General features: G+C 41.0%; 1 protein-coding gene across 1 annotated transcript; it reads left to right on the top strand.

The window, feature by feature from the left end:
* Window positions 1–985: 985 nt before the first annotated feature.
* LOC104305332 (solute carrier organic anion transporter family member 1B3-like) lies at window positions 986–19,955 on the top strand. The gene is made up of 14 exons (XM_009906171.2): window positions 986–1,136; window positions 3,444–3,585; window positions 3,674–3,806; window positions 5,792–5,907; window positions 6,690–6,836; window positions 7,271–7,369; window positions 9,482–9,727; window positions 10,620–10,784; window positions 12,059–12,254; window positions 13,795–13,957; window positions 15,287–15,471; window positions 16,714–16,778; window positions 18,744–18,861; window positions 19,728–19,955. Exons 1-14 carry the CDS (start codon window positions 1,005–1,007, stop codon window positions 19,942–19,944), a joined length of 2,124 nt encoding a protein of 707 aa, XP_009904473.2. The 5' UTR covers window positions 986–1,004; the 3' UTR covers window positions 19,945–19,955.
* The last annotated feature ends 7,583 nt before the right edge of the window (window positions 19,956–27,538 follow it).

The raw sequence follows: 27,538 nt of genomic DNA, 5'->3' as shown, positions 1-27,538 counted from the left end.
GAAATAAATCAGTTCCTGTGAGCTATGACTTCTGACTTGAGGCCATTGGTTTAAATACTTCTATGTTTACTGTGTGCCATGACCTGCAAACCTCAAGAGAGTTTGTTTTTCTTTCTTTAAATGACCTTTGCAAGTAGATACATAGCCTTATTTATCTATCAGAAATGGAGTTTTTAATAACTGAAAAGTGAAGTATTGTAGTATTCATTGCAATAAAATAAAGGGCAACTTTAGCATGAATCAGGGCTTTCAACAATAAAAAAATACATCTCACAGAAGTGGAAAGGTTTGCTCTTTCCAGGGGAACTGGAGCAGTTCTGCTGAACTTCTGGGTTGCAGATGATTTCATGCATCAGGGGATATACACGGCACCCTGAAAACAGAAGCTGACTTAGTGATACCTTGTATATTATTGCAATAAGAAAAACTATATAATCTCCTTATAGGAGGCCAGGTAGCTAAAAGAATTTGTCATTAAGAATTGCTTCCAACAGGCCAGTGTGAAGGGGTAAGTTGGCTGGCACAATGTTACTGCAGAGATCTTGCCAAAGACTGATTCCAAAATCATGTGGCCTGCAAATTCAGAGCTGTACTAAGACTGCTTGTGCTTCAGCACTGATGATTTGTTGACTTGCAGTTTACTTTTGGACAAAGTCTTTGTCTCAGTCTTTTGAGGAAATTATATTTTAGCATTAAAAGTCATTCTAGCTGGTAAAAAGGAATAGGAGGAATGGGGAGCAGTGGGGAGAGCAAAGACTGTTTTACTGGAAAACAAAGATGTCAAAACAAGGTAATTCAGAATTTGTACAAACAAACACTTCGAAACACCCAAGACATTGAGCTGAATCCTTTCCAATAAAAAGATGCAGTTGCAACATCACAGAATTTTCCTGTAACTACTGTTTCATCAGAAAGGCCTTCAAGCAATTCTAATTTGGCATATTTGCTTTTCTGTTTACTCTTCTTTTCTTTGGGTTCAGATCACTCAGTAAGAAAAATCAACCATGACAGTGGAAACTGAATCCAGCAATGTTCGTGACCCAAATCCAGAAACAGAAGCTGCTCAGCCTTTGGATGATGAAGCAAATGAAAATCTACCAGTCAAAAAGAAGACTTCCTGTTGCACTGGCTTGAAGGTTTGGTGCCTTATCAATATCACCACAAATTACTGTTATCATATACTGAGAAATGTCATTCATTGACAGATTACTTCATTCCTGATCTCCCTATTTTTAATTTAACTGAATACACACTGGACTAACAGGGAAAGGTTGGATCTTGTCTTTGTCCTAAAGATAATAAAAATTCCTAGTTTAACATATTTACTGTCAAATTGCTTACAAGTAAGTCACTTTTTGGGTCATTAGAAAAAGCTAGCAACCTCCAGTTGCAGCATTGTAATACAGGTGGCTATGATACGCTGTTGTCTTGAGGTTGCTGTCACCGTCCAATCTTGTAGGGCCAAGTTGCGTGAAGTAAATTGTATTCCAGCACTTTAATCCAGGGCTACGATTCTCACAAGCATCCAAGCTTTCAAGAGCATACAAGAACTGACAAAACAAAGCAAGTAAAGTAATGAGAATTTTGGTTTTGTGTCAAAGTCTCAGTGATTATCCTCCTGGCTGAGATGCAAGTACCATAGGGAGAGATTTCTTTCGACAGTGATATGCTTGGGTTTATATTTTGACTGCTTCTTCAGCCAGCTTAATCCCAGGTTAAATTCCATAGGCTCAGTGGAGTTGCAATCAGGGACTCATTTCTCTCTATTAAAAAGTCTGTAAAATGAAAGATTAATGGGGAAAAAGAATAAAAAAGGTAATTACAAGATTTTCAAACATCCCAAGGAGTTTGGCTCTAGTGTCAAGTTATTCTATTTTTTATTCTACAAGACTCACAGTTGCTACTCATATACACCTGCAAAAATAGAATCTGATCTCTGTGGGAGACTCATAAGACTCACTTTGCCATCATGAATGAAAGCAATGCTGCACAACTGTGGATTCACATCTAACTTTATGGCAATTAGTATTTAATAGGCACAATATGCACATAAAAAAAGACAAACTTGTTGTCCCTCACGTTCGTATTAAATGCTTTGTGGCTTGCCTGGAGATTGCACTTGCAAATCCAAAACACATTAGTCACTTTTATTTGTTTTCCTGATTATCAGCAGTTTGTGATTTCAGTCTGATAGCACTGATGCTGCAAGGTAAGAAAAGTGGTTCTCCCAGACTTCTTGCTAGACAAGCACAGGAAATGCAAAACGCATCAGCACAAACCCCACACTTGTGAGAATTTTTGTCTTTGTTCTTAGACAGAGAATAAATAAAAGAGAATAAATATAGCTGTTTTCAAGATTTTACTTTCAGTATTGGCTTCATTCCTTACAATAGGTAGTATTGCAAAGTCTAAATCTGTATTTGCTTTTGCTTTACCCAGTCAGCAATAAGTCTGTTTGGTTTTGAGACAATGTTGAAATAGTTAGCTAATATTTAAACAAACTCAGTTTACCCTTTTATCAAATAAATCTTTATTTGCAAAAGCCACTGTTTGTTGGTGGAAAATACTATAAAATTATGAAGAATATTAAGCTTTCCCTTATGAGGTATAATGCATACAGGCAACACAGCCATGATGCACACATTGCCAAATGTATCATCTGAGATAGAGATGAACTCACTCAGTCTGTATCACCTTTCACATACAGGCATAGCATAAAAACTTCCATAAAGCCTTTATTGCAATTCCATGGCTATCTGTATGTTTGATTTATTTGTATCTGTTATGAAATGGCCTAAAGTAAGTCATAAGTAGCCCAAACAGAAGATCATTTGGACTAAGATTAATTTTAGGTTGGACTAGTATCAGTAAATTAGGTATTAGGTATATCAGTACTAATTTAGGTAAATTCAGTCATTGGGTCTATTAAACACCTGATTAGGTATAGTACCTCTATCAAATTTGACACTGCTGCAACACCTGGAAACCCCACCATTTGGGCTGTCCAATGCCAGGACTCAGGTTTTGATAAATATAACCTCAGGATGTCAGTAAGGTAAATAGTCTTCAGTGAGTTGTTTGCCAAATTTAAGTTCTACAGTCTATGGTATTTCTGCTTTGGAAAACTTCTGGTCAGCATCTCAGGGAAGGCCAGGCTTCCTAGTCAGGCTATTGCAAACCTGAAACCTAAAGGAGCTGCTTTCAGTGCAAAACAGCAGTCCTCTCCAGCAGGGAAATCCAGAGCAGGAGCAGACATTACTGAGACCACCCTGGTGCTCTGTAGCATTAGGGCATGTGAAAATTCACACATAACACGTGACTGCAATTTCTATAACAAATATCTACCATGATTCTCATCATTTCACACAGTTTTAAACATATTTGATGCCTCTTTGACCAGTTTCCCTGCCTCTACCTCCCATTTTCTGTCTTACTCTCTTCAGGCATTTCTTGCTGCTCTGTCGTTCACCTACTTGTGTAAAGCCATGTCTGGTACAATAATGAAAAGCTCCATCACTCAGATTGAACGAAGGTTTGACCTGACATCCTCTACTGTTGGTTTCATCGACGGGAGCTTTGAGATGGGTAATTCATATTCTAGAACACGCAGAAAACTGTTCAGAGAAATACAAGGCTCAGCATTTGGCAATAATTTTGGTTCATTACCTTCCAGGTAACTTGCTGGTGATTGCATTGGTAAGCTACTTTGGAGCTCAGCTTCACAGGCCCAAAGCAATAGCTATTGGATGCTTTACTATGGCTTTGGGAAGTCTTTTAACAGCAATGCCTCATTTCTTCATGGGATAGTAAGTACTAATCCAGATTGATTTGGGTAACCTAACGTTGGAATTAGACACTGTTTCTGGGTTTTGAATGAAACTTTGGTATATTTTAAGTCTCAGATTTCCAAAGGCCTACAGAGTCACCCCAATATGCAATATATGCACATCACTATTCATTACATGTGTTTGAGAAATATGGCTTCTCTGAAGTAATAGCTAGACTCCTAAAAAAACCCAGAAAAATCACAGTACTTTGTTTTTCAGTCAGACTTGGTCAGAAAAAATGTCAAGGAAGAAAACAGCTTTCCAAAATCATTAGAGTTGTTTTGTTTGTGGTTTGTTTGTGAAAATCTTATGAAATTTTCCAACAAAAGATATTGTTCTTTGTAATTCTTCAACCATGTTACTATGCTGATGGTATTGCTTTAATGAATTATATACTCTTCCTGAATGGCAAACTGTAAGACCTTATTGGGAATGTCAGTGTTAACCTGAAAGTGTTATAGCATTGGTTGCTAACAGAGATCTCAGCAGGAAAATCAAACCACTCTGAACCACAGTAAAATTATGTGGAATATAGAATCCTCCTATATAATTTCCAGAATAAGTTTGTGCTGTTTTGAACAGGGTCTCTGAGAGGGTGACATCATGTTGAGTGACATCTCTACCTGAAATATGACTTTATTTGTAGTAACAGGTAACTCTCATGTGAAATTCAGAGCTTGCTGAAGAAACCAGCTCACAAAGATGATCATGATAAAGAAGTATCTCTCTATAATTCTATGATTTCTTGAAATAGGAAATCAGAGCCTTGTGTAAAATGACACATTTTGCTCTCCTGTGGCAAACAGCTGCTCCTCGCACAAAGCAGCCTTTCAGCTTCATGCAAAGCCTTCAGATGGATTGTTGCTGGTAGAACTGGTCCAAGATTTTTTCCTGTTACAAATGCTATGGCTTGTTAAGCTGATTTGCTGTGGCTGATTAAGATAATTTTTATTCATCTTCTCCAAGCTCAGTGAGTTACTGCATGTTGCTTTGGTACAATGACAGCACAGACAGTAAGAGATATTTCTGTTGCACTTTTAGATGTATTAGAATAATTTTAGACATACTACTGTAAAGACAAAAAAATGAATCTTGTACTACCACCAGACTTGTGTTTTCCACTGCTTATGCCAAACTATGTATCATTTTCATCTACACTTTTTCATGATCCTGGGTCTGAATTTTTATTCTGCACTGTCCCTCCTGATAATGCTATTTGGTTCAACCTAAAAGTAAGCCTGCTTGGTCCAACAGATCCAGTCCAGTTCCCAGAAGCAGAATGTGTGCTTTACCATGTTGTTCTGCTTAAGCTAATTGTACTTTGCACCTCAGCAGGGCTCATATCTGGGAAAAGGATCACACTAAAGCAGCTAAACAGCTTCCAGCATCTGAGCTACTCAGCTGCCTCCTTGCAGCATTGTTGTGCCCTCTGTGAATACAGCTAAAGAGTGCTAACTTTATCCACCTGTACTATACAACAGCTCTTTCTAAAGTCAGTGTCAATTATCAGGCAAACAGGTACCACCTGAGGATAACTTCTCCTCATTCCTTTCCTCTCCTACAACCCCATAATACATATTTAAGATGAAAAAGGGGACTTACACTCACAGCCAAGGGGTGGATCTTCTCCTTTCTCCTTGAGCTCACTTTGATCTGACCCTTAATTTTAAGACTGGAAGTTCAATCCTATCTGAGTTACTTTCCAAAGCCCTTTCAGATTTTCCTGCTTAAAATACTTTGTCTTCTAGACAGATGATTTTAACTTTTATTTGTTCTTCATTTAAGGGCTTTCCCAAATATTCTTGAGTAATCTTCTTTTTCACTCCTTCAGTATCACTGTACATTGATATTTAAACAAAGATACCTTTCTCTTTAGGGAAACAGCCATCAAGTGGTTCCTGTCCTACTCCACCAGCAGTTCACTAGTGAACACTGCTTCTAAACCTACTATTGTGTGTTTTCAGTTATAACTATGAGACAACATCATACACAGGTGCTTCATCCAGACTAACTTCAAGCACAAACCCCTGTTCCCTACATCAAGATGTAAATGAAACCTTGTTGGGATCCTCCCAGTCAGGTAAGGAACTATGAGTACAAACACAAAGGCTAGTTTTATTCTTGGTTGCAAGCAGAGTAAATCATTGCCTGACACAAGATGCTCTGTTAGAATTCTAACTCTCATCTCTGTCTGGAAACATTTCCAATACTTAAATTCACTTTATGCATCAGTTTTGGAGAAGAAATATCCAGCAAACACAAATTATAAGCATCCAAACCTCCAGTTTCCTATGTTCTCACTTCCAAATTAAAATGAAATCACCCCAACACTGAAGGGGGTGCTGAGACTGTGTTTGAACAGATTCAATTACCCAGGACCTGGAGCTGGGGAGGTGGAAGAGGTTGCATGATGGGACATGAAAATGCACAGTTAACTGGAAATACATGGAGAATTCTGTGGCTTTGCTTGCCATATGGAATACAGTTGGTTTACATTTTTCTTTGCATGGGACATATAGAGGAGGAGCCTGTTACATGGGAGATATATAGAGGAGGAGTTACTGTTATGTGTTAGATGCCAGGTAATACAATATCAATCTGCCTGTTTTTTTCACATGGAAAACGTTTTTTTCTGCTGGGTGATACATATATCTATTTCTGTAACCCAAATACAGTGGAGCTGGAGGAAAGTATTATTGAAAGATTATTAAAAGGTATAATTAGATGAATGGCCTTTTACTAATCTTCCATAAGGAAATTCTTTTAATGCCTTTTATATGAAACTTAAATAATTTCACCTGTGATTTATTATTGCTTCTCATGCAACTATTCTGTCACAAAGATGTGAACTCTCTTCTGCAGGCTGTGAGAAGGAAGCATCATCATATATGTGGATATACATCTTACTGGGAAACATGTTACGTGGGATTGGTGAGACACCCATAACACCATTGGGCATCTCCTATCTTGATGATTTTGCTAGAGAAGAGGATGTGCCTGTGTATGTAGGTAATCTCAACATGAAGTTAATGGAGAGATTTGTAGTATAGGAGGTTGATGATCTTCTGCAGAAGAACACTTTCCATGGACACGGTCTCAAGCTGTGTCAGGGGAGGTTTAGGCTGGATGTTAGGAAGAAGTTCTTCATAGAAAGAGTGATTTGCCATTGGAATGGGCTGCCCAAGGAGGTGATGGAGTCACCATCACTGGAGGTGTTTAGGAAGAGACTTGATGGGGTGCTTGATGCCATGGTTTAGTTGATTAGGTAGTGTTGGATGATAGGTTGGACTCGATGATCTCAAAGATCTCTTCCAACCTGGTCTATTCTATTCTATTCTATTCTATTCTATTCTATTCTATTCTATTCTATTCTATTCTATTCTATTCTATTCCACTCTGTTCTATTCTAAAATGCAATAACATCTGCTTCATTCTATTTTCAGCATGTTTGCACACAATAGCCATGTTGGGCCCAATGTTTGGCTTCATGCTGGGATCTTTATTTGCAAGACTGTATGTGGATATTGGATTTGTGGATTTAGGTAAGCAAACTCAAGGGAAAAGTGAAAGTAAGGTAATACTTTTTCATAACACACTCCACAGCTTCATATGTTTTTAATACATACATTTCATTAATACAATTCTCTCTTTTTTAATATTTATTTCATTAATTTTGTTCTAGGCTTCATTACAATTTTATTAAATTACTTGAAGCTTTTTTGGGTAAAGGCAAAATTGGACAGGGAACATATTTTAGAACAGTGCTTTAGGATTAAAGGGTTAAAAATATATGTTTAACTTCAAAAATTAGCACCAAGAACTCTCACAGTCTCCAGATATTTTACTAAATGGGGATCCTAGTGAAAGGATTCTGCTAAGGTAGCAGTTGTACAGTTTTGGTGGATTATCTGCCCTTTTAGCTGAGTATTTTACAGAATCAAGAATCACAGAATGTTAGGGGCTGAAAGACACCTTGAAAGATCATCCAGTCCAACCCCCCATGCCAGAGTGGGATCACCTATAACAAATCACACTGGAAGAACACATCCAGGCAGGTCTTGAATATCCCTAGAAAGGGAGATTCCACAACCCCCCTGGGCAGCCTGTTTGACATTATTGATAATCCAGGTGATGTTTGCAGTGCATTGTACACTTTCTGCCAGACCTTACTTATTTAGACAAGAAGAAAACACATATATGTATTCACATCTGCAAAATGCCAGAGGCAGCAGAGCAATCCCCCAAGTGCTGGCCATGGTCCTTCCCCCTCTTCTCTTTCACTGGAAGCGCAGTAGCTGTCTCTGAGGCAGTGTTTCCTGTCCAGCCCACCTCCCTGTTTGCCAGATCAGCCTGATGGGAGTCAAGCAGTACAGACAAGTGAAGGCTTCTCGAGGAAAACACCCAGCAGTGAAGGATCCTGTTTTACTAGCCAGAAGTTGTCAGATCCTCAGGGTCATGTAATTAGACAAAAGAACTAGTTTGTCTTTGCCCCTTCTCAAGCCAATGGTTCAGTTTACTTAAACATTAGGAAACTGAGTCAGTTCTGGTCATGCAGTGAAAAGTGTTAGAGTGTTGCTCCACTGTAAAATATGCCAGCATGTAACAGTCATAAAAGTACAATCAACTGCTCTTACCTCCCCTGCAATACAAAGTTTAAACCCATGGCTGATCTTGCTGATGACGCAAAGAATATCTGTGTGCTTAACAGCAACCTACACAGTTCAGGTTATCAGAAGATGGTCTCAGTAGAAATTTATCAACCCTAAATAGATCCCATGCTTGGGACCACACATTTTGGTGTCCTATGTGTTGGATCATAACCTCTGTGTTGCCATGCATGCCACAAAATGACAGCATAAGATGTAAAAAGGTAAATGAAACATAACACCATTCAGGATATGATTACTGATGCTTTCACTGTATGAATAGTCTCTCCTTAGACTGATTATTCATCAATCAGATTAGATTGATCTCCCCCCTGTACTCAGTACCGATGAAGCCACAGCTCAAGTAGTGTGTTCACTTCTGGGCTACTCACTACAGGAAAGATACTGAGGTGCTGGAACTTGTCCAGAGAAGAGCAAAGAGGTTTGTGAAGGGCCTGGAACACAAGACTGGGGGAACTGGGGTTGTTCAGTCTGGAGAGGAGGAGGCTGAAAGGAGACCTCATCACTCTCTACAACTACCTGAAATGAGTTTGGAACAAGGAGGGAGCAGCCTCTTCTCCTTGATATCAAGTGACAGGGCTAGAGGAAATGGTTAGAAGCTGTGCCAGGGGAGATTTAGGCCTGATATTAGGAAATATTTCTTCACTGAAAGGGTTCTCAAGCATTGGAATGGTCTGCCCAGGGCAGTGGTATAGTCACTGTCCCTGAAGGTGTACAAGCACTGTGTGGACCTGGTGCTTAGGGACATGTTTGTCTGAGTCGTTATTTCTGCCTGTGGTGGGGAGGGGATCTGCCCCAACCCATTACATTTAGTGTTAAACCTTCAGTGTTGGGCTGAGGGTTGAAGTCTCTTCCAACCAGATGTATTCTGTGATTCTGTTACAGCTGAAAGTCAGACATTGGAAAATGTAGCTATTTTAACATATAAAGGGTGGGACTGTTCAACTTCTGTTGTAGGTAACTCCTATCTGTTCCCCTCCATTGTAGAAAACATCACTATCACCCCACAGGATTCCCGCTGGGTGGGTGCATGGTGGCTTGGATTTTTAATAGCTGGAGTAATCAGTTTCCTATCTGCAATTCCATTTTGCTTCCTGCCAAAGAGTCTGAAAAAACCAGAGGAAGCCAATAATGACAAAACTGTCCACGGCCTCTTGGAAAACACGGGCACCACAAGGAAGACAGTTCCTCCTGCAAAACTTAAGTCAAGGAAGTGGGCAGCAATACTGAAAGGCAAGTGTTTCACATACTGTATACATGTGAAAAGCAGCAGGCACAGCACACAGTACTAATGTAATAACTCTGCAAAAAAAAATTTGCCTCCACAAAAAAAATTTGCTTCCCCTGAAGTTCAGACTAAATGAGTTAGCTATCCCCTGGAAAGGAGGGGGTCACTAAAGCTTATTGAAAGTCAAAAAACTTGTTCAAGACTGTGAAGCTCTGCATGCATCACCTGTAATGCATCATCACCTCCCTGTAAAATGTTGTGTGTGGAGAAATTTGAACACTGTAAAATTGTCTCTGTGTCAGGAACTAAGGAAAACATTAGAAGGCTGATTCTGCAATATGGAAAGCCAAATTATTCATCTGATCATCACATGGATCATGGAGAATCTGAAGCACGTTGCTACATGAGGGAAACACAGCAGGCTTGAGTACCATGTCTGGTTGTGCAGTTCTTCAACTAAGAAAACAGTGGAAAGATGGTGGGAAGAGATGGCTTTGCATCAGTAGTCAGATTCTCCTGTGTTTGTTTAGGCCCCAGTGGAAGACACTGGACATCTGCAGAAAGCAGCTTTAACTTAGCCTTGAACCCACAGTAATTTGATGTAAGCTAAAAGAATTATTTGCTGCGTGCAGCTCTTTAGTCTTCATGTGCAGGTCTCACTACAGAGCCCAGGCCTGAACCCATACTTCTGTCTTTTTAGAATTCTTTTCCTGTATTTCATTCTCTGCTGTTTCTTGAGAGTCTGATTTTGCTTTCAGATACTCATATGCAAAGGAAGATCAGTATGACTTGCATTCGAACAGCTGAGAGAAGGATTTCCCCTAAGTTTTGTAGACTGCTCACCAGTAATTATGCCATGCATCTTTCAAAGCCAACTCCTATGTCCCTTTCTTTCAGATTTCTGTACCTCCCTGAAAAAAGTATTGAGTAATCGAATGTACTTTACACTTTTGTGTTCCTCACTGTTACAGTTCAGTAGCTTTATTGGTTTCTTGACTTATAAACCAAAGTACATGGAACAACAGTATGACCAGACTGCTTCGAAATCTAACTTTCTAATAGGTGAGTTATGCTGTGCAATGACTGTTTGTGTTAGAAGTAGTGCATGAGGATAAGTTCTGGCATGCTTTTTCTGGATCTGAATTCCTGGCAGAACAGGCTGATGTAAATGGTGGTCTCTCCTGGACTCAGTTTTGGGGCCTATGGGACCAGGATAAATCCTATCCGAACCTCTCCGAACCTCTCCTCTCCAAACCTCTCCAAACCAAACCTCTCCTCTCCTCTCCTCTCCTCTCCTCTCCTCTCCTCTCCTCTCCTCTCCTCTCCTCTCCTCTCCTCTCCTCTCCTCTCCTCTCCTCTCCTCTCCTCTCCTCTCCTCTCCTCTCCTCTCCTCTCCTCTCCTCTCCTCTCCTCTCCTCTCCTCTCCTCTCTGAACCTCTCCTCTCCTCTCTGAACCTCTCCTCTCCTCTCTGAACCTCTCCTCTCCTCTCCTCTCTGAACCTCTCCTCTCCTCTCTGAACCTCTCCTCTCCTCTCCTCTCCTCTCTGAACCTCTCCTCTCCTCTCCTCTCTGAACCTCTCCTCTCTGAACCTCTCCTCTCTGAACCTCTCCTCTCCTCTCCTCTCTGAACCTCTCCTCTCCTCTCTGAACCTCTCCTCTCCTCTCTGAACCTCTCCTCTCTGAACCTCTCCTCTCCTCTCTGAACCTCTCCTCTCCTCTCCTCTCCTCTCCTCTCCTCTCCTCTCTGAACCTCTCCTCTCTGAACCTCTTCTCTCCTCTCTGAACCTCTCCTCTCCTCTCCTCTCTGAACCTCTCCTCTCCTCTCTGAACCTCTCCTCTCTGAACCTCTCCTCTCCTCTCTGAACCTCTCCTCTCCTCTCCTCTCTGAACCTCTCCTCTCCTCTCCTCTCTGAACCTCTCCTCTCCTCTCTGAACCTCTCCTCTCCTCTCCGCACCTCTCTGAACCTCTCCTCTCCTCCCCTTCATGTTATATTATAAGATTATTTTGTATTATATAATCAAGGGCCTATCATATTTTAGTCTAATTATTTTATATCATCAGTGGCACTCCAAATATGCAATGGATGTGGTGTGGGAGTTTGCATTGCTCCCACATCTGACGAGTACCTTGCGATGGGAGTGGGTTTTGAGGGGCAGACACCTCAAAAATAGCATGTGCAATCCAGAGATTAGACTGAGCACAAAGCCAAAGCCACCTGGAGTCGTCATAATACAATATAAAGCCAGCCACAGGTGTCACCTTGAGGATAGACTTCAACTCTTAAACTTGTTGTGTCTCTTCTATTTTGACATTCCTGTTCTGCAATTTCTTTTAGGAATGATATCCTTACCTCCTGTAATTGTTGGGATTTTCCTAGGAGGGCTCATAATGAAAAAGTACAAAATGAGCATCACTGCAGCGACCAAATTTGCATTTAGCATGTCATTCGTGGGCTATGTCACTGCTCTCTTGCACTTTTTTGTTGGCTGTGAGAACCATGTGGTAGCAGGAATGACAGTGTCCTATGAAGGGTGAGTATACAGTGAAGAGGAGTTTTCCTCCATGGCAGCAATACTATGATATTAAGGCTAAAAGAGGAATATGCTAAGGGCAAGTGTCTACTACCACGTGTCACTGTGGTATTTTTGTTGGTTAGCAGAGCTGCAGGCCTGCCAAAGCACCCCACTGGTTAAAGTTTAATTAGAAATACATTAGCAAAATGGCATCATTACTGATACAGGTTGGTTGTCTGTGTGGGTGATATTACTGTTTCACACAGTAGCGATTTTCTAGCAAAGTGTATTCAGTGAGCAGGAGAAACATTGGTAGCAGATCCTGTACAGAGGTGGAAAGGCTGCAACATTCTAGACTCTCGGCTTGCTGAACACCAAAATGAAGTTTTCACACCTACTGAAGATGCTCTCTCCTCTCAGGAGGGAAACAGGGCTTAAAAGTTGCAGGTTCTTATTTTTCCTTGGAGAGACAGTGCCAGTACAGGGAATGGGTATTGGGATCTGGCTGTCCAAGGGGCTCAGAAACACACTAGCATTTGTGTTGGCACTGCCTCACGTCCAACCTGCTCAGAGTACCTCATGGCTAGAGTGACTCTGTAAAAGGGAATAATGCAGTCTCCATATGCTCTAAGAAAAGTTAGGCTAGGCTTTAAGAGAGGAATATTTTTCACTATGGAGACCAGGAAAAACAGTTTCTATCATTGGTGTAGTTTCACCACTCAGCTGAAGATGTGCTTGATGAGACTGTGTCAAATGTTGCTAGTTCTACATCCTAGTGTGCTAGTTCTAGTTAGGGGGCAGTCTAGCTGACCTCTCCAAAGCCTTTCAACTCTTTCTTTTTATTTTCTGTTGAAACCTGCCAGCAAAAATCTGTAGGAAAATTTTCATTTGTTTTGAGCTTATTTATAGTAGAGCAATCACTTTAATATCAGTGCAAGCAGGATGCACAACAAAGAGATCAGTGCAGATCAATACTGTAGAGACTCATGGATAGCCTGATCTAATTGAGGATGCCCCTGCTTATTGCAGAGGGGGTTGGCCTTCCAGAATCTGAAGGGGGCCTACAAGAAGGCTGGGGAGGGACTTCTCAGGATATCAGGTAGTGATAGCACTAGGGGGAATGGAATGAAGCTGGAAGTGGGGAGATTCAGACTGGATGTGAGGAGGAAGTTCTTCACCATGAGAGTGGTGAAGCCCTGGAATGGGTTGTCCAGGGAGGTGGTTGGGGCCCCATCCCTGGAGGTGTTTAAGACCAGGCTGGATGAGGCTCTGGCCAGCCTGATCTAGTGTGGGGTGTCCCTGCCCATGGCAGGGGGGTTGGAACTAGCTGATCCTTGTGGTCCCTTCCAACACTGACTGATACTACTATGATACTATGACTAGATGAATTTTGGATGTCTCTTCCAACCCAGACCATTCTATGATTCTATGTGTGAGAAGGTATGTCATGTGCATATGAGGTGGGTTTCAGGACAGCAACACTGTACACAGAAGGGACTCTGCTGACCTCAGCACTGAATTAATAATTTCTTACACCTTTTTGAACTTCCCTTCCAAGCAAACCCATCCCATACCACTTAAACAACGTATTTTCTGTCTGCAACTCTGACTGCAAATGTGCCCCTAATGCGTGGGATCCTGTGTGTGGAGATAATGGAGTCACCTACATTTCACCCTGTCTAGCTGGGTGCAGGACGTCGGTGGGACATGGAACGAACACGGTAAGATCCTGCTTCAGGTTCTGAGGGTTTTCTGCTAGCATCTAGGATTTAGTAGTAGAATGCATTTAAGGAAAACTAAAGTTACTGAGGAGTAATCAGGTTTGTAGATGATTCCAAGCTGAGTGGTGCAATTGGTAAGACTGAAAGATGGGATGCCAGCCAGAGGGACCTGGACAAGCTGGAGAGGTACAATAAGGCAAAGTGCAAGGTCCTGCACCTAGGTCAGGGCAACCCTCGATATCAGGGTGGGGGCATGATGAAATTGAGAGCAGCCCTGCAGAAAAGGACTTGGAAGTGCTGGTGGATGAGAAGCTGGACAAGAGCCGACAGTGTGCACTTGTAGCCCAGAAGGTCAATGGCATCCTGGGCTGCATCAAAAGAAGTGTGGCCAGCAGGTCAAGAGAGGTGATTTTGCCACTCTGCTCTGCTTTGGTGAGACCTCACCTGGGCCACTGTGTCCAGCTCTGGTGCCCCCAACACAAGGCAGACATGGACCTGATGGAGTGAGTGCAGAGGAGGCCACAAAAATGATCAGAGGGCTGGAGCACCTCTCTTATGAGGACAGGCTGAAAGAATTGGAGTTCTTCAGCCTGGAAAAGAGAGGACTCCAGTCAGACCTTAGAGCTGTATTTCAATATCTGAAGGGGACCTACAGGAAGGTTGGGGAAAGACTGTTTGGAAGGGCTGTGGTGATAGGATGAGGGGCAATGGTTTGAAACTGGAGCAGGGTAGATTTAGGTTGGACATAAGGAAGAAGTTCTTTACAATGAGAGTGGTAAAATACTGAAAAGGATGTGGCTGAGGCCCCATCACTGGAGACATTCAAGGTCAGACTTGATGTGTCCCTGGGCAGCCTGATCTAGTTGGAGGTGTCCCTGCTCACTGCAGCAGGGTTGGACAAGAAGACCTTTGAGGGTCCCTTCCAACCCAATGCAATCTATGAATCTGCAACTACTGTTTCCCCCACAATTCTGCCTCTGTATTAGATTAAGGTCTATAGCTCAGAGTTCCCCTTGCCTCAGCACATCCTCAAGCCCCTGAAGCTCTGTTTAAAAGCTGTTGTTCCTAAGATACCTGTATGCCTACTGCTGATCTCAGGGCTTTGCTTCCAAAAAGCATTGCTCTGGCAAAACCATGCTGGCACAGAATATCCCTCCCAACTCTAAGCACTGTTTGTAAGAAAGTAAAGAAGCTGTTGTCCATTACCTTGAGAAAGGCAAAGGAGATAGGAAAGGGGTACCTAGGAAGGCTTCAGGCTCTGCCTGTGTCTGAAGGCAAGCTTCCCCGTTGCATGAACACTGTCCTACCAATCTGCTTTGTGTCTTCCAGGTCTTCCATAACTGCAGCTGTCTTGAAGTCAGCAGTTCATGGACAGGAAATAACTCTGCCACATTGGGGCAATGTCCAAGAAGTGAGGATTGTTCAAAGATGTTTATTTATTACACAGTCATACAAGTCATCAGTGGCTTTTTTTACGCGTTGGGAGGCACTCCAGCATACATGATTATGTTTAGGTGAGTAAAGCTAACTGTCTACCAAAGGCTGAGGTTTTACAATGAGCAGATCAGAAGTATGTTTAGCTTCCTCTCTATCTCATATGAAAAACAGACTCTCTTGCAGCACAGCACACTTTCCTTAATGAGTTTTGTCATGTCTCATATGTTTGTAGCTGTTGACATCAAACCTTACTTTTCTGCGGTCTTTAAATTGGATCAAATGTGTTGGCTTCCAACTACTGCAGAATGGTTTATCTTCTGCTTTTCTTGCATCCAGGTTTTCCAGCCCACGTCCTCTTTCTCTGTTTGAATATTGTGGCTGTATGGATTTTGAAAATGCCACTCCTTTCTCAGGGTTTCTGGATGGGAGGTTGCCCAACAAGTTGTGCTTGTCAGATGTGTGGAAATTCAGAACATCTGAGGGCTCAGACTGAGGCTTCTTTGCTCGTGTCTGTTGAGGTACAGAGGTGCAGGCATACCAGGATATGATTTGGAACCATATATGCAAATTAGCACATCCTTTGCAGTAACCTGGAGAGAAACCTCATTCAGTAGAAAAACACATTAGTGGCAATTTTAATGGTTTGAGGGCATTAGGTCCTCCTAAATGAGCACAAAACCCAGAACTCCCCTCCCTCCCTCATCCTTCTTGGTGAGATGTCTTCCTAGGTGTTGGCCATGTTAACACTTATAAGAAAATGGCAGAGATTGGGCATATAATGGACTCAAGATCAGGGCCCTTTTCTGATGCTTGTAGTGTGGTTCTCCATGGAACACATGGGCATATTGCCAGGTTGCTTTGTACAGTTTAAGATGTGGCATTGTACAGACAAATGTCATTCAAGAATAGGAAGATGCCACACTAATGCAGCTACTTGCAACATTTTGATCTTATGGCAACATGATATTTCCCATCAAGTGAGTAAGGTATACCCCATCAAGTGAGGAAAATGTGTGGCAGGGAGTTAAGGAAGCTGCAGAGCCTGTTTCACTAAGACCAGGATAGACTTTGATTAATACTTTAAAATTTCACTTCTTTAATTATGCTTAGTGAATGAACTTCCCAGGAGCTATGTGATGGAAAATAATAGCTTGATTCACCTTTTTCATACCACTTAACATATGTAAGAAGCACTCTCCTTTCAAAGCTTGTCTTTATGTCAGGAAGAGTGTTAATTTCAGAGTAATTAATAGCAGAATAATAGACATGTCTAAGCACTAGGTAGGAAAATGCTTCATACTTATTCCTTTTCCTTTCAGATGCGTTCAGCCAGAGTTGAAATCCCTTGCAGTTGGTCTATACACACTGATTATGAGAGTGCTAGGTAAGAGAAATCATTCAAACTGAGATGCTTGCAAATATGCCTTTAAACAACACCAATGCAATCACTGTTTGTAAACCAGATGTATACTTGAAATAGCTGTTTATCTCCTGATGGTTCAATATTCAGCCAAGAGTTCATTGGGGAAATCAGATAACACAATCCTGAAAATCTTTGACCTGCTGACTGTTGCAGTTTGAGAGCCTGGTGTTCCAAACCAGGGAGAGTTTCTAAGCAAAGTTATTCTCTTGAATTTCTAAATACTAGAAGGTTTCAGATCTGTGATCCAACCAATGGGTCACTGGAACACAATGCTGCAAGTAAGATCAAAAGACATGCTCCAGTAGGACCTCATTCAATACAAATACAACTCTGCTCACAGCAGAGTGTTTGCTCCATGTTGAAACTTCACTTTCCTGGTAGAGGACAGCTTAGATTTCCATTCCCTTTAAGCATGCTGCAATGAGGTTTTCTTCTTTTTTTCTTTTCTTTTGTATTTGAGATTTGCTAATGAGATGGTTGATTAAGATACCTGAAAAGGCAAGAAAACATCTCTGCATTTCCTTTTGTTCTTTCTCAATGGAATAGGAATATCTGCATTTCAGAAATGCAAATAAATACATCTGAAGAGAGACACATGGGCTTGCTGTGAAGCTTTAAGAAACAACAGCTGCTTACAAATGACTGCAATCAAAGCTAGGTTATTGTTGTGATTTCCACTCAGGATTGCAATGGAACATTTTGAGATGATAGAAGATGTATCTAAACTTTGTCCTCTTCTACTTTTGGCATCACACAATGGAAGGGCAGAATTTCTTCCCCGCTCTTAGGACAAGCAGTGCCAGTGGGGTTCTTGGAACAATTTTGGCCAGAGGAAATTTTAAAAAGGCATTATGAATAAGGAGCCTCCTCACCTTCTATAGGCTTCTGTTTCAGCACATTGAGCAGGCACACTCCTCCTGTTGCAAGAAGGGCTAAAGTCACAGTCACTGATTCAAAAAAGCTAGCACTTCTCCACAGTGACTTGGAGATCAAGTCTCATGTGCTCCTGTCTTCTTTCCTTAGGGAACCTCCAGAATGAGAAATTGTCCCATCATACCCTGACTCGGTTATTGTACTATGCAGACCTTTATAGATAGGTTGCTGAGTCTGGACTCTCACAAGAAGCCTGGAGTAGAACAGGCTGATATAATACCCAGTTTTACAAAATTCATTATTTCCTACATAAGAATGCAGGATGCTCCTGTAGGAACAAAATTAATGGGGAAAGTGGTCCTGTAACTGTTGAAACCTGCATTCCTCTGAAATGAATACCTGCCTTTACTTCAGCAAAGATACAACTGCCCAAGTCACACAATTTATAGTATCACAGTATCACCAAGGTTGCAAGAGACCTCAAAGATCATCGAGTCCAACCTGTCACCACCAACCTCATGACTAGACCATGGCACCAAGTGCCACGTCCAATCCCCTCCATTTAATAGATACTTTTAAAAACCATATTCATGTATAACTTGTGCTGTACCTTCAGGCAGAAGGGGCTGACAGGTGCTATCAGCTAGATATGAAACTGGTGTGGATAATTTAGACTATGCACAGACGAAGGAGTTATGCACCAGCTCAGTGCTTCAAATGCACAGACTGTCCAGCTTTCCCTTTGCAGTAGCTAAGTATGCTCTGGAAGCCAGTGGTCATTCTCAGAGCCATGGCTGTCAAACCAAATTTGCACAACTACAAGCGTGGTCAAACCTATCAGATCACACTTCCTGGGGACTGATGATCTCCACAGTACAGAGAGGGTGTTCCATCTTACAATTACTTTGATAAAGGAAAGGAAAAACTCCTCACAGTCCAATCTATTGCCACTGCTGCAGCATGTAACATGCCACTAAGAAAATACAAAGCTGCCGTCTAAAAAGGTGTATTTTCCTGCGTTCTCTCTCTGCATCCTTGCTTGTTTCCTTGCAGCTGGGATTCCAGCACCAGTCTACTTTGGTGCACTGATAGACAAGACATGTTTGAAATGGGGAAGTACAAGCTGTGGGAAGCAAGGGGCTTGCAGGCTGTACAACTCCGATGCATTCAGGTAAGGCCCATTAAGGAACAAAAAGCCTCATGCATTTCCTCTCTGCCAACAGGCACACTTTGTTCTGTTACACTGTCGTGTGTGAGGCCACTGATCAAAAATTATGGTGTGATACTAGCTCTGGAATCAGGTTTAGGTCAGTGTAGAATTTCTGATACTGAGAAATCTTAAGCTAAAATCTTAGGGTTTAAGTCAGTGTTAATGGAGTGCAGGAAAAAAATCATTTCATATTAATGACAGATATTTCTGGAATGAGTTATGTATTTCTAATGCTCTTTGAGTAATTTAAAAGGCCTAGGATTGTATGTTTCACCATCAAGAGAAAGGCTATCCAAATTTACCTTATTTACAAGATAGCTTGTTTATACTGACAAGAATGCTAACTTTGTGCATTGGGCAAGTTTGAGGGGAAAATCAAGGAAAGAGAATCTTCCTGGCCAGCTGAAGGTGTTGGTTAAACACAAACACTATCAGTCTCCAAGAGGAATATTCCAGAGATTTTTCTCTTTAATCCACACCTTGGCCACTTCTGATGTGTTTGTTATTTTTACACGCTCAGGTGATCCCAGTTTATTTCTGCCCCTAAAAGTTCTAAGGCCTTAAAGTGACCCAAAAATCTTAAGAAGCAAAGGGAAGATGATGGAAATTTAATTTTGAAAATATTATAAATTCTTGAACAGACTTTTTTTGTAAGCAAAAAAAAAGTTCAGTTTGTGGTACCATTCATAAAGAATGAGTCTTAATATTTTCCCTCACAATTTTTTTTTTGGTATATGTGGAATCCTTACAAATCCATTAAGGAGGTTTTCTTCACTGTCTTTGAAAACACTGGTGCCTGGAACTATCTTCTATGCTCTATCACACAGGTATATCTACCTTGGTTTACTAGCAGCGTTAAGAGCTCCTTCCTACTTGCTTGCAGTTGTTTTCTATATATTGGTAAAGAAAAACTATCAAAATAAGAATTCCAGGCCTGTGGAGAATGGAGGAAGAGAAGATGCTTCTCTGAATAAAGAAGAAAACTGCAAAATCAAAGAACATTTGCCAGGTTCTTCTGATGCGGAGAATGAATCAAGTATTTAGAAAGCCATTCAGACCAGTATCACAAGAACCAGGACAGCTTCTTTTAGAAACAACTTTCACAATGTTCTGAATAACTAAATAATAACACTGCTCAGAAAGTAAAACCAAAAGCAAGCCTGTGATCTGCAACAAGGAGAACTAATATACACGTATGAAAGTGCCTTGCATGTACCTGGCTATCAGCAGCAAAGGGAACAAGTTGGATGAACTGAACCGAGAAATCAGTAGAAAAGGAAAACTTTCCTTTCTGACACAGACAGTCTGCAGTTGCTAAAGAGGTCAAAAGATGACTGCTGACAGGACAGCCACTTGCCAAAAGGCCTGCAAAATGTGATGGTGTTCTGTACACAGATCCATGTGGTAGACTGCCATGGGAATGGCAAACTCAAGGCTAACAGCATCTTTCTGATTATGCCAAATTCAGTCAGAATTCACAGATTCACAGTAAACCCAAAGCCTTTAAGCAAAGCATCCACATCTTATCTAAATGAATCATCACAACAGTTGTCCATGACAAGATTGATAGGAGCAGAGTTTTTCCAGGAAGCATTTTAACTGAAAAAAAATTTTTGACTGCTTAAACCTATAAATATGTTGCCACAAAGGAAATAACTGGGTTTTAAATATGAGTTGTGTCGTTTTATTAAAAACTTATATTTTTTCTTCTTTTTTTGTTAGTAAAGTGACTATGAAACGTAAGAAATCTTGAAGTCCCTTCCAGCCCTGACAATTCTATGCTTCTACAAACGCACTTAGTTTTGGATGGTTTCTAGCTTTATTGCTATGCCAGGCACTGTCCAGCAGAGGGCACTCAAACAATAGCATTAGCCCCATGAGTACAGCAAATCCTCTGCAGCTGTAGCGTTCAGCCTTGTCTGTTCTGGGAGAAGTTCATCGGGCAGACAAAACATTCATCGACGTTTTCATGCACCTTAATACGTTCTCAGCTCAGGCCTTTAGCTCAAAGCTGCCTTTGTATATCTGTTGGTTTGTATTCGTCATATTTGCCTCACTCAGAGCTTGACAATTGTTACTACTTTAAATAAAAGGATGTGTACTTGCATACCACTTCACAACAGCGATGGAATTCTCCAGTGGATGCTTTACAATAGATGCTCAAGGCACAGTGGGACATGGTTAACAGACATGTTAGAGCAAAACACTGAGTTGTTCTGATTAAGTGTTGTATGTAATGACAGTCAGCAGTGATCCCAGCAGCTGAAGGGAAAAGACTTTTTTTTTTCCAAAATGAAGTGATATTTACTGGAGGCAGAGATTCTGCATCTAGCAAAACCAGTTATGACTCTTTGCTTGGTCTTGTCTTACAACTGCATGTTCAAATGCTTTGACACATCCACATACAGTCATGGAAATTACTTGTGGGACCCGAAGGAATTAATCCCCATATCTAGCTACTGAAATCTAGAGTGAGCTTTGTCAGGAAAGCAATTGCAAGTGTCTAGTTCTGCTTGTCTTTCGGCTGTTTTGTCCAGGTGACATTTTATTTACACCCCTCTGTGTACACAGAACTTCCTGTGGCAACTTTAAAGGGCTTTGGACTAATTTTTTTTAAATCCAAAATCTGTAACCTTTGAAAACATATTTAATGTGACAAAATATACCTGTTTCATCTGCAAACAAGAGCTAATTCCAGCTGACAGGTTAAGAGAATTACAGGGAATCCACAAAGCCAGGAAAAATGCTACAGCCTGCAGTAGATTTAAGCTTCAGGCTCATGATGTCAAGAAGGTGTCAATACACTGGACCCTGGATATAGAAAGTAAGGCTGACACAAAAAGGGTTGTAACCTGCTTACTGAGGGATTTTGTCCCTTTCTTGTGTAATAAATGTTTCCAGCCAGAGTCATGGTACAAGTCCTGCTACCTTTGTTTGCCAGAGCATCTCAGCACCTGCAAGGGAAAGAGGGAGACCAATACTTTGATTTGTGGCCTTGGTTGATAAAAATGTGATCTTCCCTCGAACTGTAGGTCATGGATCCACCATGGAAGCAAAACAAGCAAGACAAAATTTTTTCCTTCTCACAGAAAAATTCTGTAATTAATTATTGTACTACTGCTGTGTCCCAGGAGCCCTTGCTGACAGAAAGCACTGTGCAAACGTGTGCACACACAGCCATGCACACGTGCACAACACGGCAACCCCTGCTACAAAATGTATGCCTTTGAAGTAGTGTAAGATATACAGCGGCTGAGTAGGATATTAGCAAGAAATTATGCCTGCTGCTAAGCAGGTTCAGGAGAGATTGAAGAAAATTAAATCATTCTGAGCATCTTTAAAATGCTGTGAGGAAAGTTTAAATACTTTTTTTTTTCTCCTCATTTTTTGTTTTTGAGGAAAGAACAATTACTTGATGGGAAGAAGTGTGTGAAAGTGCTCCAGTAATATTATGTCCCTGCAGCCACAATTGCTATACATAAAGAAAAATTAAATGCCTACATCTATTCTTTTATCCCCTGCTGTAAATCCATAGAGCCCTTGGTTTAGTTCTTTGGAAATGCAAGCTGCTCCTACTCAGGTGCTTCACTTTATATACTGGAGTTTTGAACATTAGGAGCAATGTCTTTAAACCCAAAGAGGAATAGTTTACAATTCACAAAACTGGAAGTTGTTGCAGCAATGTGGGGGAGCAGGAGGAGGGTATCAATAACAGCACCAGTTAGTTTCTTAGTGCCCCTTCTCATGCATGCCTTCTGGAATTCTTCCACACACACTAAGCACCTGCAAGTATTTACTTGCAAAAGCTCCTTAGTTTCCAATTATTCATACTAGTCTCTCTCTCTTTTTTAACTTTTTTTCCCTTCTTCAAAACAGATTTTGAAGGAGAGCTCAATAGCTGACTCATTTCTGAATCATCATTAATTTCAGCCCACTAGTCTTTTTTTAATCCTCATTATAATATATGGGAACTTAAGTTGTTTGTTGCTTTCATTGGCTGTAGGAATGCGGTGAGAAAAGAAGTTATGGAGGGGGAGGGTAAGAAATTCTTTTGCCATCAAGGTCTCATAATTGCCCTTATTCCAGCTCTGTTTGACAAATCCTCCAGGGATATAAGAATTAAACAGCAAGTTCTTAAGGTTATCCAAACACTAGCAGGTCTAGACCACCTGCCACTGGATGAGTTTTCATTATCTCAATATTGATGACACTGCTCTACAAGGGATGTACTTTTCTAGCTCGCAGTTAATTTTAACTTGCAGTAAATGCCAACATTAGCATTAACTGGAAAGCCACAGCAGGTGATGCACTGAACAAGTAGACTCTTGTTCCTAAAAAACTTCACAAGAAGTGAAAGTTTCAAGCAATGTAGAACTGCAGAACAAAACTGCCTTAGCAGCAAGTACTGATGGATGGATGGATGGATGGATGGATGGATGGATGGATGGATGGATGGACGGATGGATGGATAGATGAGCAAACATTTGAAATCAGAAGAAAAATGTGTCAAATCAATCTACTACCTAAATTATTTTACTTGCTAATCCAGATCAGGTCAAAATAGTTAGCATAATACAATGCAGAGTACATATGGAAGTCTTTGCAAGACAACAGCTTTAAAGTGTTTCTAAAGCTGAATTAAAGCTGCAGGGGTGGAAGAAGACATAGGAATAGAGGGAACAGGATTCTTTATAGCAACTAGACTAAGTCATCTGATCTGACTTCTGGCATTAACATAGAAAATGTACAAATAATCCATCCCAGATAATCCAAAAAGGCAATCTCTGGTTAGGGACTGCATTCAGGAGCTAGGATTTTTTGTACTGTCACAGCAGTGAATCCTCACACTGTGCTGTTTCAAGGTGAAAAAGAAGAAAATCTTGTTAAGGAGTTACTCTTCAACTTCCAGTCACTGCTGTCTAAGTTGGTGCAACTTGTCTTCTACAGTAAGAGCTCAATGACTAGCAGTAGATATTTTTATTCCTTTCTGGCTCTTCAGGTTTCCCTCTCAGATGGCATCTTCTGGGATCTAATAGAAAGAAATGGAAACAATGGTGTTTCCCCTATACTTTCCATTAGTATCTTCAGACATTATCAATGCTAGTCAGAGGAGGATGCAGGAAAAATGAACTGGAAATGCCTATCATATTACACATAAACATTTTGAATGGTCTAACCTGAGAAAGAGTGGTCTTTATCTTCTGAAACTTGACTAGTGGGTTTGTTGCCCTCACACATGAATTCAAGGTAGCCATTTTTTTTGACATGATGAAGTTGAACAGACTGCCCTGGTGTCTGGGATGTCTCCATTCACTGCCTCACTCTTGTTTCTTTGACCAAGAATTTTATTTCTTTGATCAGGAGCTGCAAGCTTGGGAATCACAGACAAAACAGCATTTTCCAAAGCATTTATAAGATAAACTTCAAGTCAAAATTGTATCTTTCAGATTACTTTAGAACAGCATCCCAAAAGCTTAATTCCTCCGAAACAGAACAACATGAAGTGCTTTGAAAACTTCCATTTCAATGACTTGGGTCACAGCAAACATACAAGAAAGAAAGTGCTTCGGGAGATATTTTCTATTCTAAAAAGATACAGTCCCCAAAACAAGATTGTGATGTTCTTTATTAATACTTTTTGAGTGGCTCCCTCATCCTGAATATGCTTTCCATGTCTGGGGAAGTTATTGTAGCTTCTAAGTGTTTTGGAAACATGATTTTATCTGTGGTCCCCATCCTTTCATTTCTTGACCCAAGAGTAATTTTTGCCTGAAGACAACAGCTCTGCCACTGACAGTTTGGCTTCACTTCAGTTAGCTTTAACTGGCAGTAGCTATGAACACGTCTTTACCTTCTAGATTGTGGCACAGGTTTTTGGCTTTCAGCCCAAACACTTTACGGTGTTACCAAACACTTTACTGTGTTTACCAAATTGTAGTGGGTTTGTAAAGCACATGCAAAGGTGTTTCCCTCAGCACTGTAACAAGTGGCAACTGGATTCAGTAGGTTAAGTTCATTCATCTGTGATCATGCCTTTGACTGTACTGTAAATCTTTTCTCACATATCACTGGTTTGTTATTTTATGACACAGCCATTTTCCTGAACAAAATAAGGTGATGTATCTACAGGCAAACGCCAACCAGGGATTGGTAAACACCCATCCTCTTCAGAGGGGTTGAACCTGTCTGTGTGCTGGCTCTGAAATGACACTTCCTAAAAATAATTACTTCAAAGGTATTTGATATATCCTCATTTTTCAGTTATTTTGTTTTAAAGGCATTATGCAGTGAGCCCAGTACTAGATTTTTGGAGCGTGGTGAGTCTTAATGCTTTTAAACTCAAAATTGGTACCTAAAGTACCCAAAATAGGGCACCCAAAAATGGAACTGTCCCTCTAAACCTGTGATCATCTTTTGAATATGCAGAACAACACTTTTAAGCATTCATCAGAAACTTCTTCACTGTCTCCTAAAGGCATATTTAATCAATTCTTCCTTTCACTTATAATTTTATTCATGTGCTGACGTGTTCCTCTTTCCAAACCAATGAGCCATTATCCAGCTGATATAATATTATAATTGGTCATGATAATCTTGTATGATTCATACCTTCTGCTGGCTAGGAAGAATAAAATTCTGCTTAGAAATCTATCTATCTGTTGTGTTCAGGAGATTTCTTTTCTCACCTCTGCACCTGCAGCTTTAAAAATGTTCGAAGCAATCAAAACATAAAGCCTGGCATCACTGTTTAGTTATTTAAGGTTAGGTCACATCATCATTATTATTACTAGGATCTATTACTAGTTCTGGAGTAGTATTTCAGGTTTCCTTAGTCTTGTCAGGTTAAGGCAGAACTTGAGCACAAACTCTGATATATTGCTGACATATGTTGGCTCTTGCTCTAACCTAAGAGACCAAGGATGCCTGGCTCTCTGAGGAAGAAAATTCCAGCAGAGATGGGGCCAGCTCACTCTGAATAGAATAGAACTAACCAGGTTGGAAAAGACATTTGAGATCATCAAGTCCAACCTATCACCCAACACCATCTAATCAACTAAACTATGGCACCAAGTGCCTCATCCAGTCTCTTCTTAAACACTTCCAGTGATGGTGACTCCACCACCTCCCTGGGCAGCACATTCCAATGGCAAATCACTCTTTCTGTGAAGAACTTCTTCCTAACATCCAGCCTAAACATCCTCTGGTGCAGCTTGAGACTGTGGCCTCTTGTTCTGGTGCTGGTTGACTGGGAGAGGAAACCAACCCACACCTGGCTACAACCTCCCTTCAGGTAGTGATGCTCTAAAAGGCCATGCAGATACAACCAACTCAAGCCACCACTCACAGCTGTGGCAGGGAAACTGCTGTGCTGGCAGGAGCAGCCCATGGAATGAAGGGAAGAAGATCAGCACATTCAGGCAGAGCTGTGCTCTCCAATTATTCATTATAAATCAGCATCTCATGTAGGGCCACCTCACAACTTCAGCGTCCTTGTGTGCATCAGGCTGGCAAACCCCTTTTATTATCAGGAAGACATGTTTTGAGCGACAAAGTGAGCAGGGCCACCAGCAGTTGCAGGGGATGAGTGACAGCTCTCTTCCACAGGGCTGCATATGGACACTGTAGTCAAAAGAAAAAAAGCTCAATAGCTATGGCTGAAGCCATCCAAAGGCAGAGTATTCCACTGTGTTGCATGCAGTTGTACCATGGATGCCGAAGCCCAGGTTTTGCTGCATGCTTAAAGGCTCTGACTGCAGAAGAGAGAAATTGTGTCCTGAGTTTCATAGCTTGAGACTGCAACACTGGATTTTCAGACCTAACCTAGGAGCTATCCTCTCTGGCAGAGCACTACTGGTGCTTTTGGCAGGGCTTGAGCTCACACGTTCACTCTGTCCATAATGCAGAGCTGACCAAAGAGATGAATGAACACGCACCATGTTTGTGTGTTTCCCATGATCACTCTCCACCCTCCACATCTACAGCCATACACAACCAAATCATTTACCTTCTCTAAATAGCTGCCTTTAGAGACCACTTGAATATTAGTGTAGAGGGGTCTAATGAAGGAATTTGCTCAGCCTTAAAATTCAGGTGCACTTGGAGTAGGGTATTTTGGGGCTTTCCTCTTGGCTGCCTCGAATAGTGATGAAGTTATGCTCACCATAAAAACATGAATTAATTAGAAAGTAAGGTATATAATTAGCAATGAAGAAAATAACATGATTCATATCTATGTTTACAGTTTCAACTAGAAATAGCTTTGTCTATATTCCAAAGTAAAGGTAGGCAAAATGACAAAGTGAAAAACTGGCAAACTAAACCTAATGTTGCCTTTCTCCTATATTGTTAAAATACTTGAAATGCATTAAATGAAATTTGACAGTCTGAAGTGTTTTCTGTTTATTCTGCAGCAGCTAGTACTCTTCAAGTTAGTTTTGTGCCAGGACTGATAGGGCTTGTTGATAATGAGGAAACAAACCCCAAAGGAGGGTTTGATCTTTGTAGGGTACAGGATCCTAATGTGTAGGACTGCTAGGAAATATCATAAAAACAGGTAGTCATAGGTCATGATGTCTGCTTGATTATAGATCTAAAAGTAAAGAAGTACCAAATAACTGCACTGTCTTCACAGATAAGG

The sequence above is a fragment of the Dryobates pubescens genome, chromosome 15, assembly GCF_014839835.1.
Source record: "Dryobates pubescens isolate bDryPub1 chromosome 15, bDryPub1.pri, whole genome shotgun sequence".
In the NCBI taxonomy this organism is placed as follows: Eukaryota; Metazoa; Chordata; class Aves; order Piciformes; family Picidae; genus Dryobates; species Dryobates pubescens.
Note: the sequence above shows the minus strand (reverse complement) of the source record. Positions and strands in the feature narration are given on the sequence as shown.

What these genes read in the sequence shown, in the direction of transcription:
- LOC104305332 (XM_009906171.2), top strand. Translation starts at nt 1,005, where the DNA reads ATGACAGTGGAAACTGAATCCAGCAATGTTCGTGACCCAAATCCAGAA. An exon ending in GTGGGCAGCAATACTGAAAG is followed by an intron (nt 9,728 to 10,619) that starts GCAAGTGTTTCA and finishes CCTTTCTTTCAG; the next exon opens with ATTTCTGTACCTCCCTGAAA. An exon ending in ATGACAGTGTCCTATGAAGG is followed by an intron (nt 12,255 to 13,794) that starts GTGAGTATACAG and finishes TTCCCTTCCAAG; the next exon opens with CAAACCCATCCCATACCACT.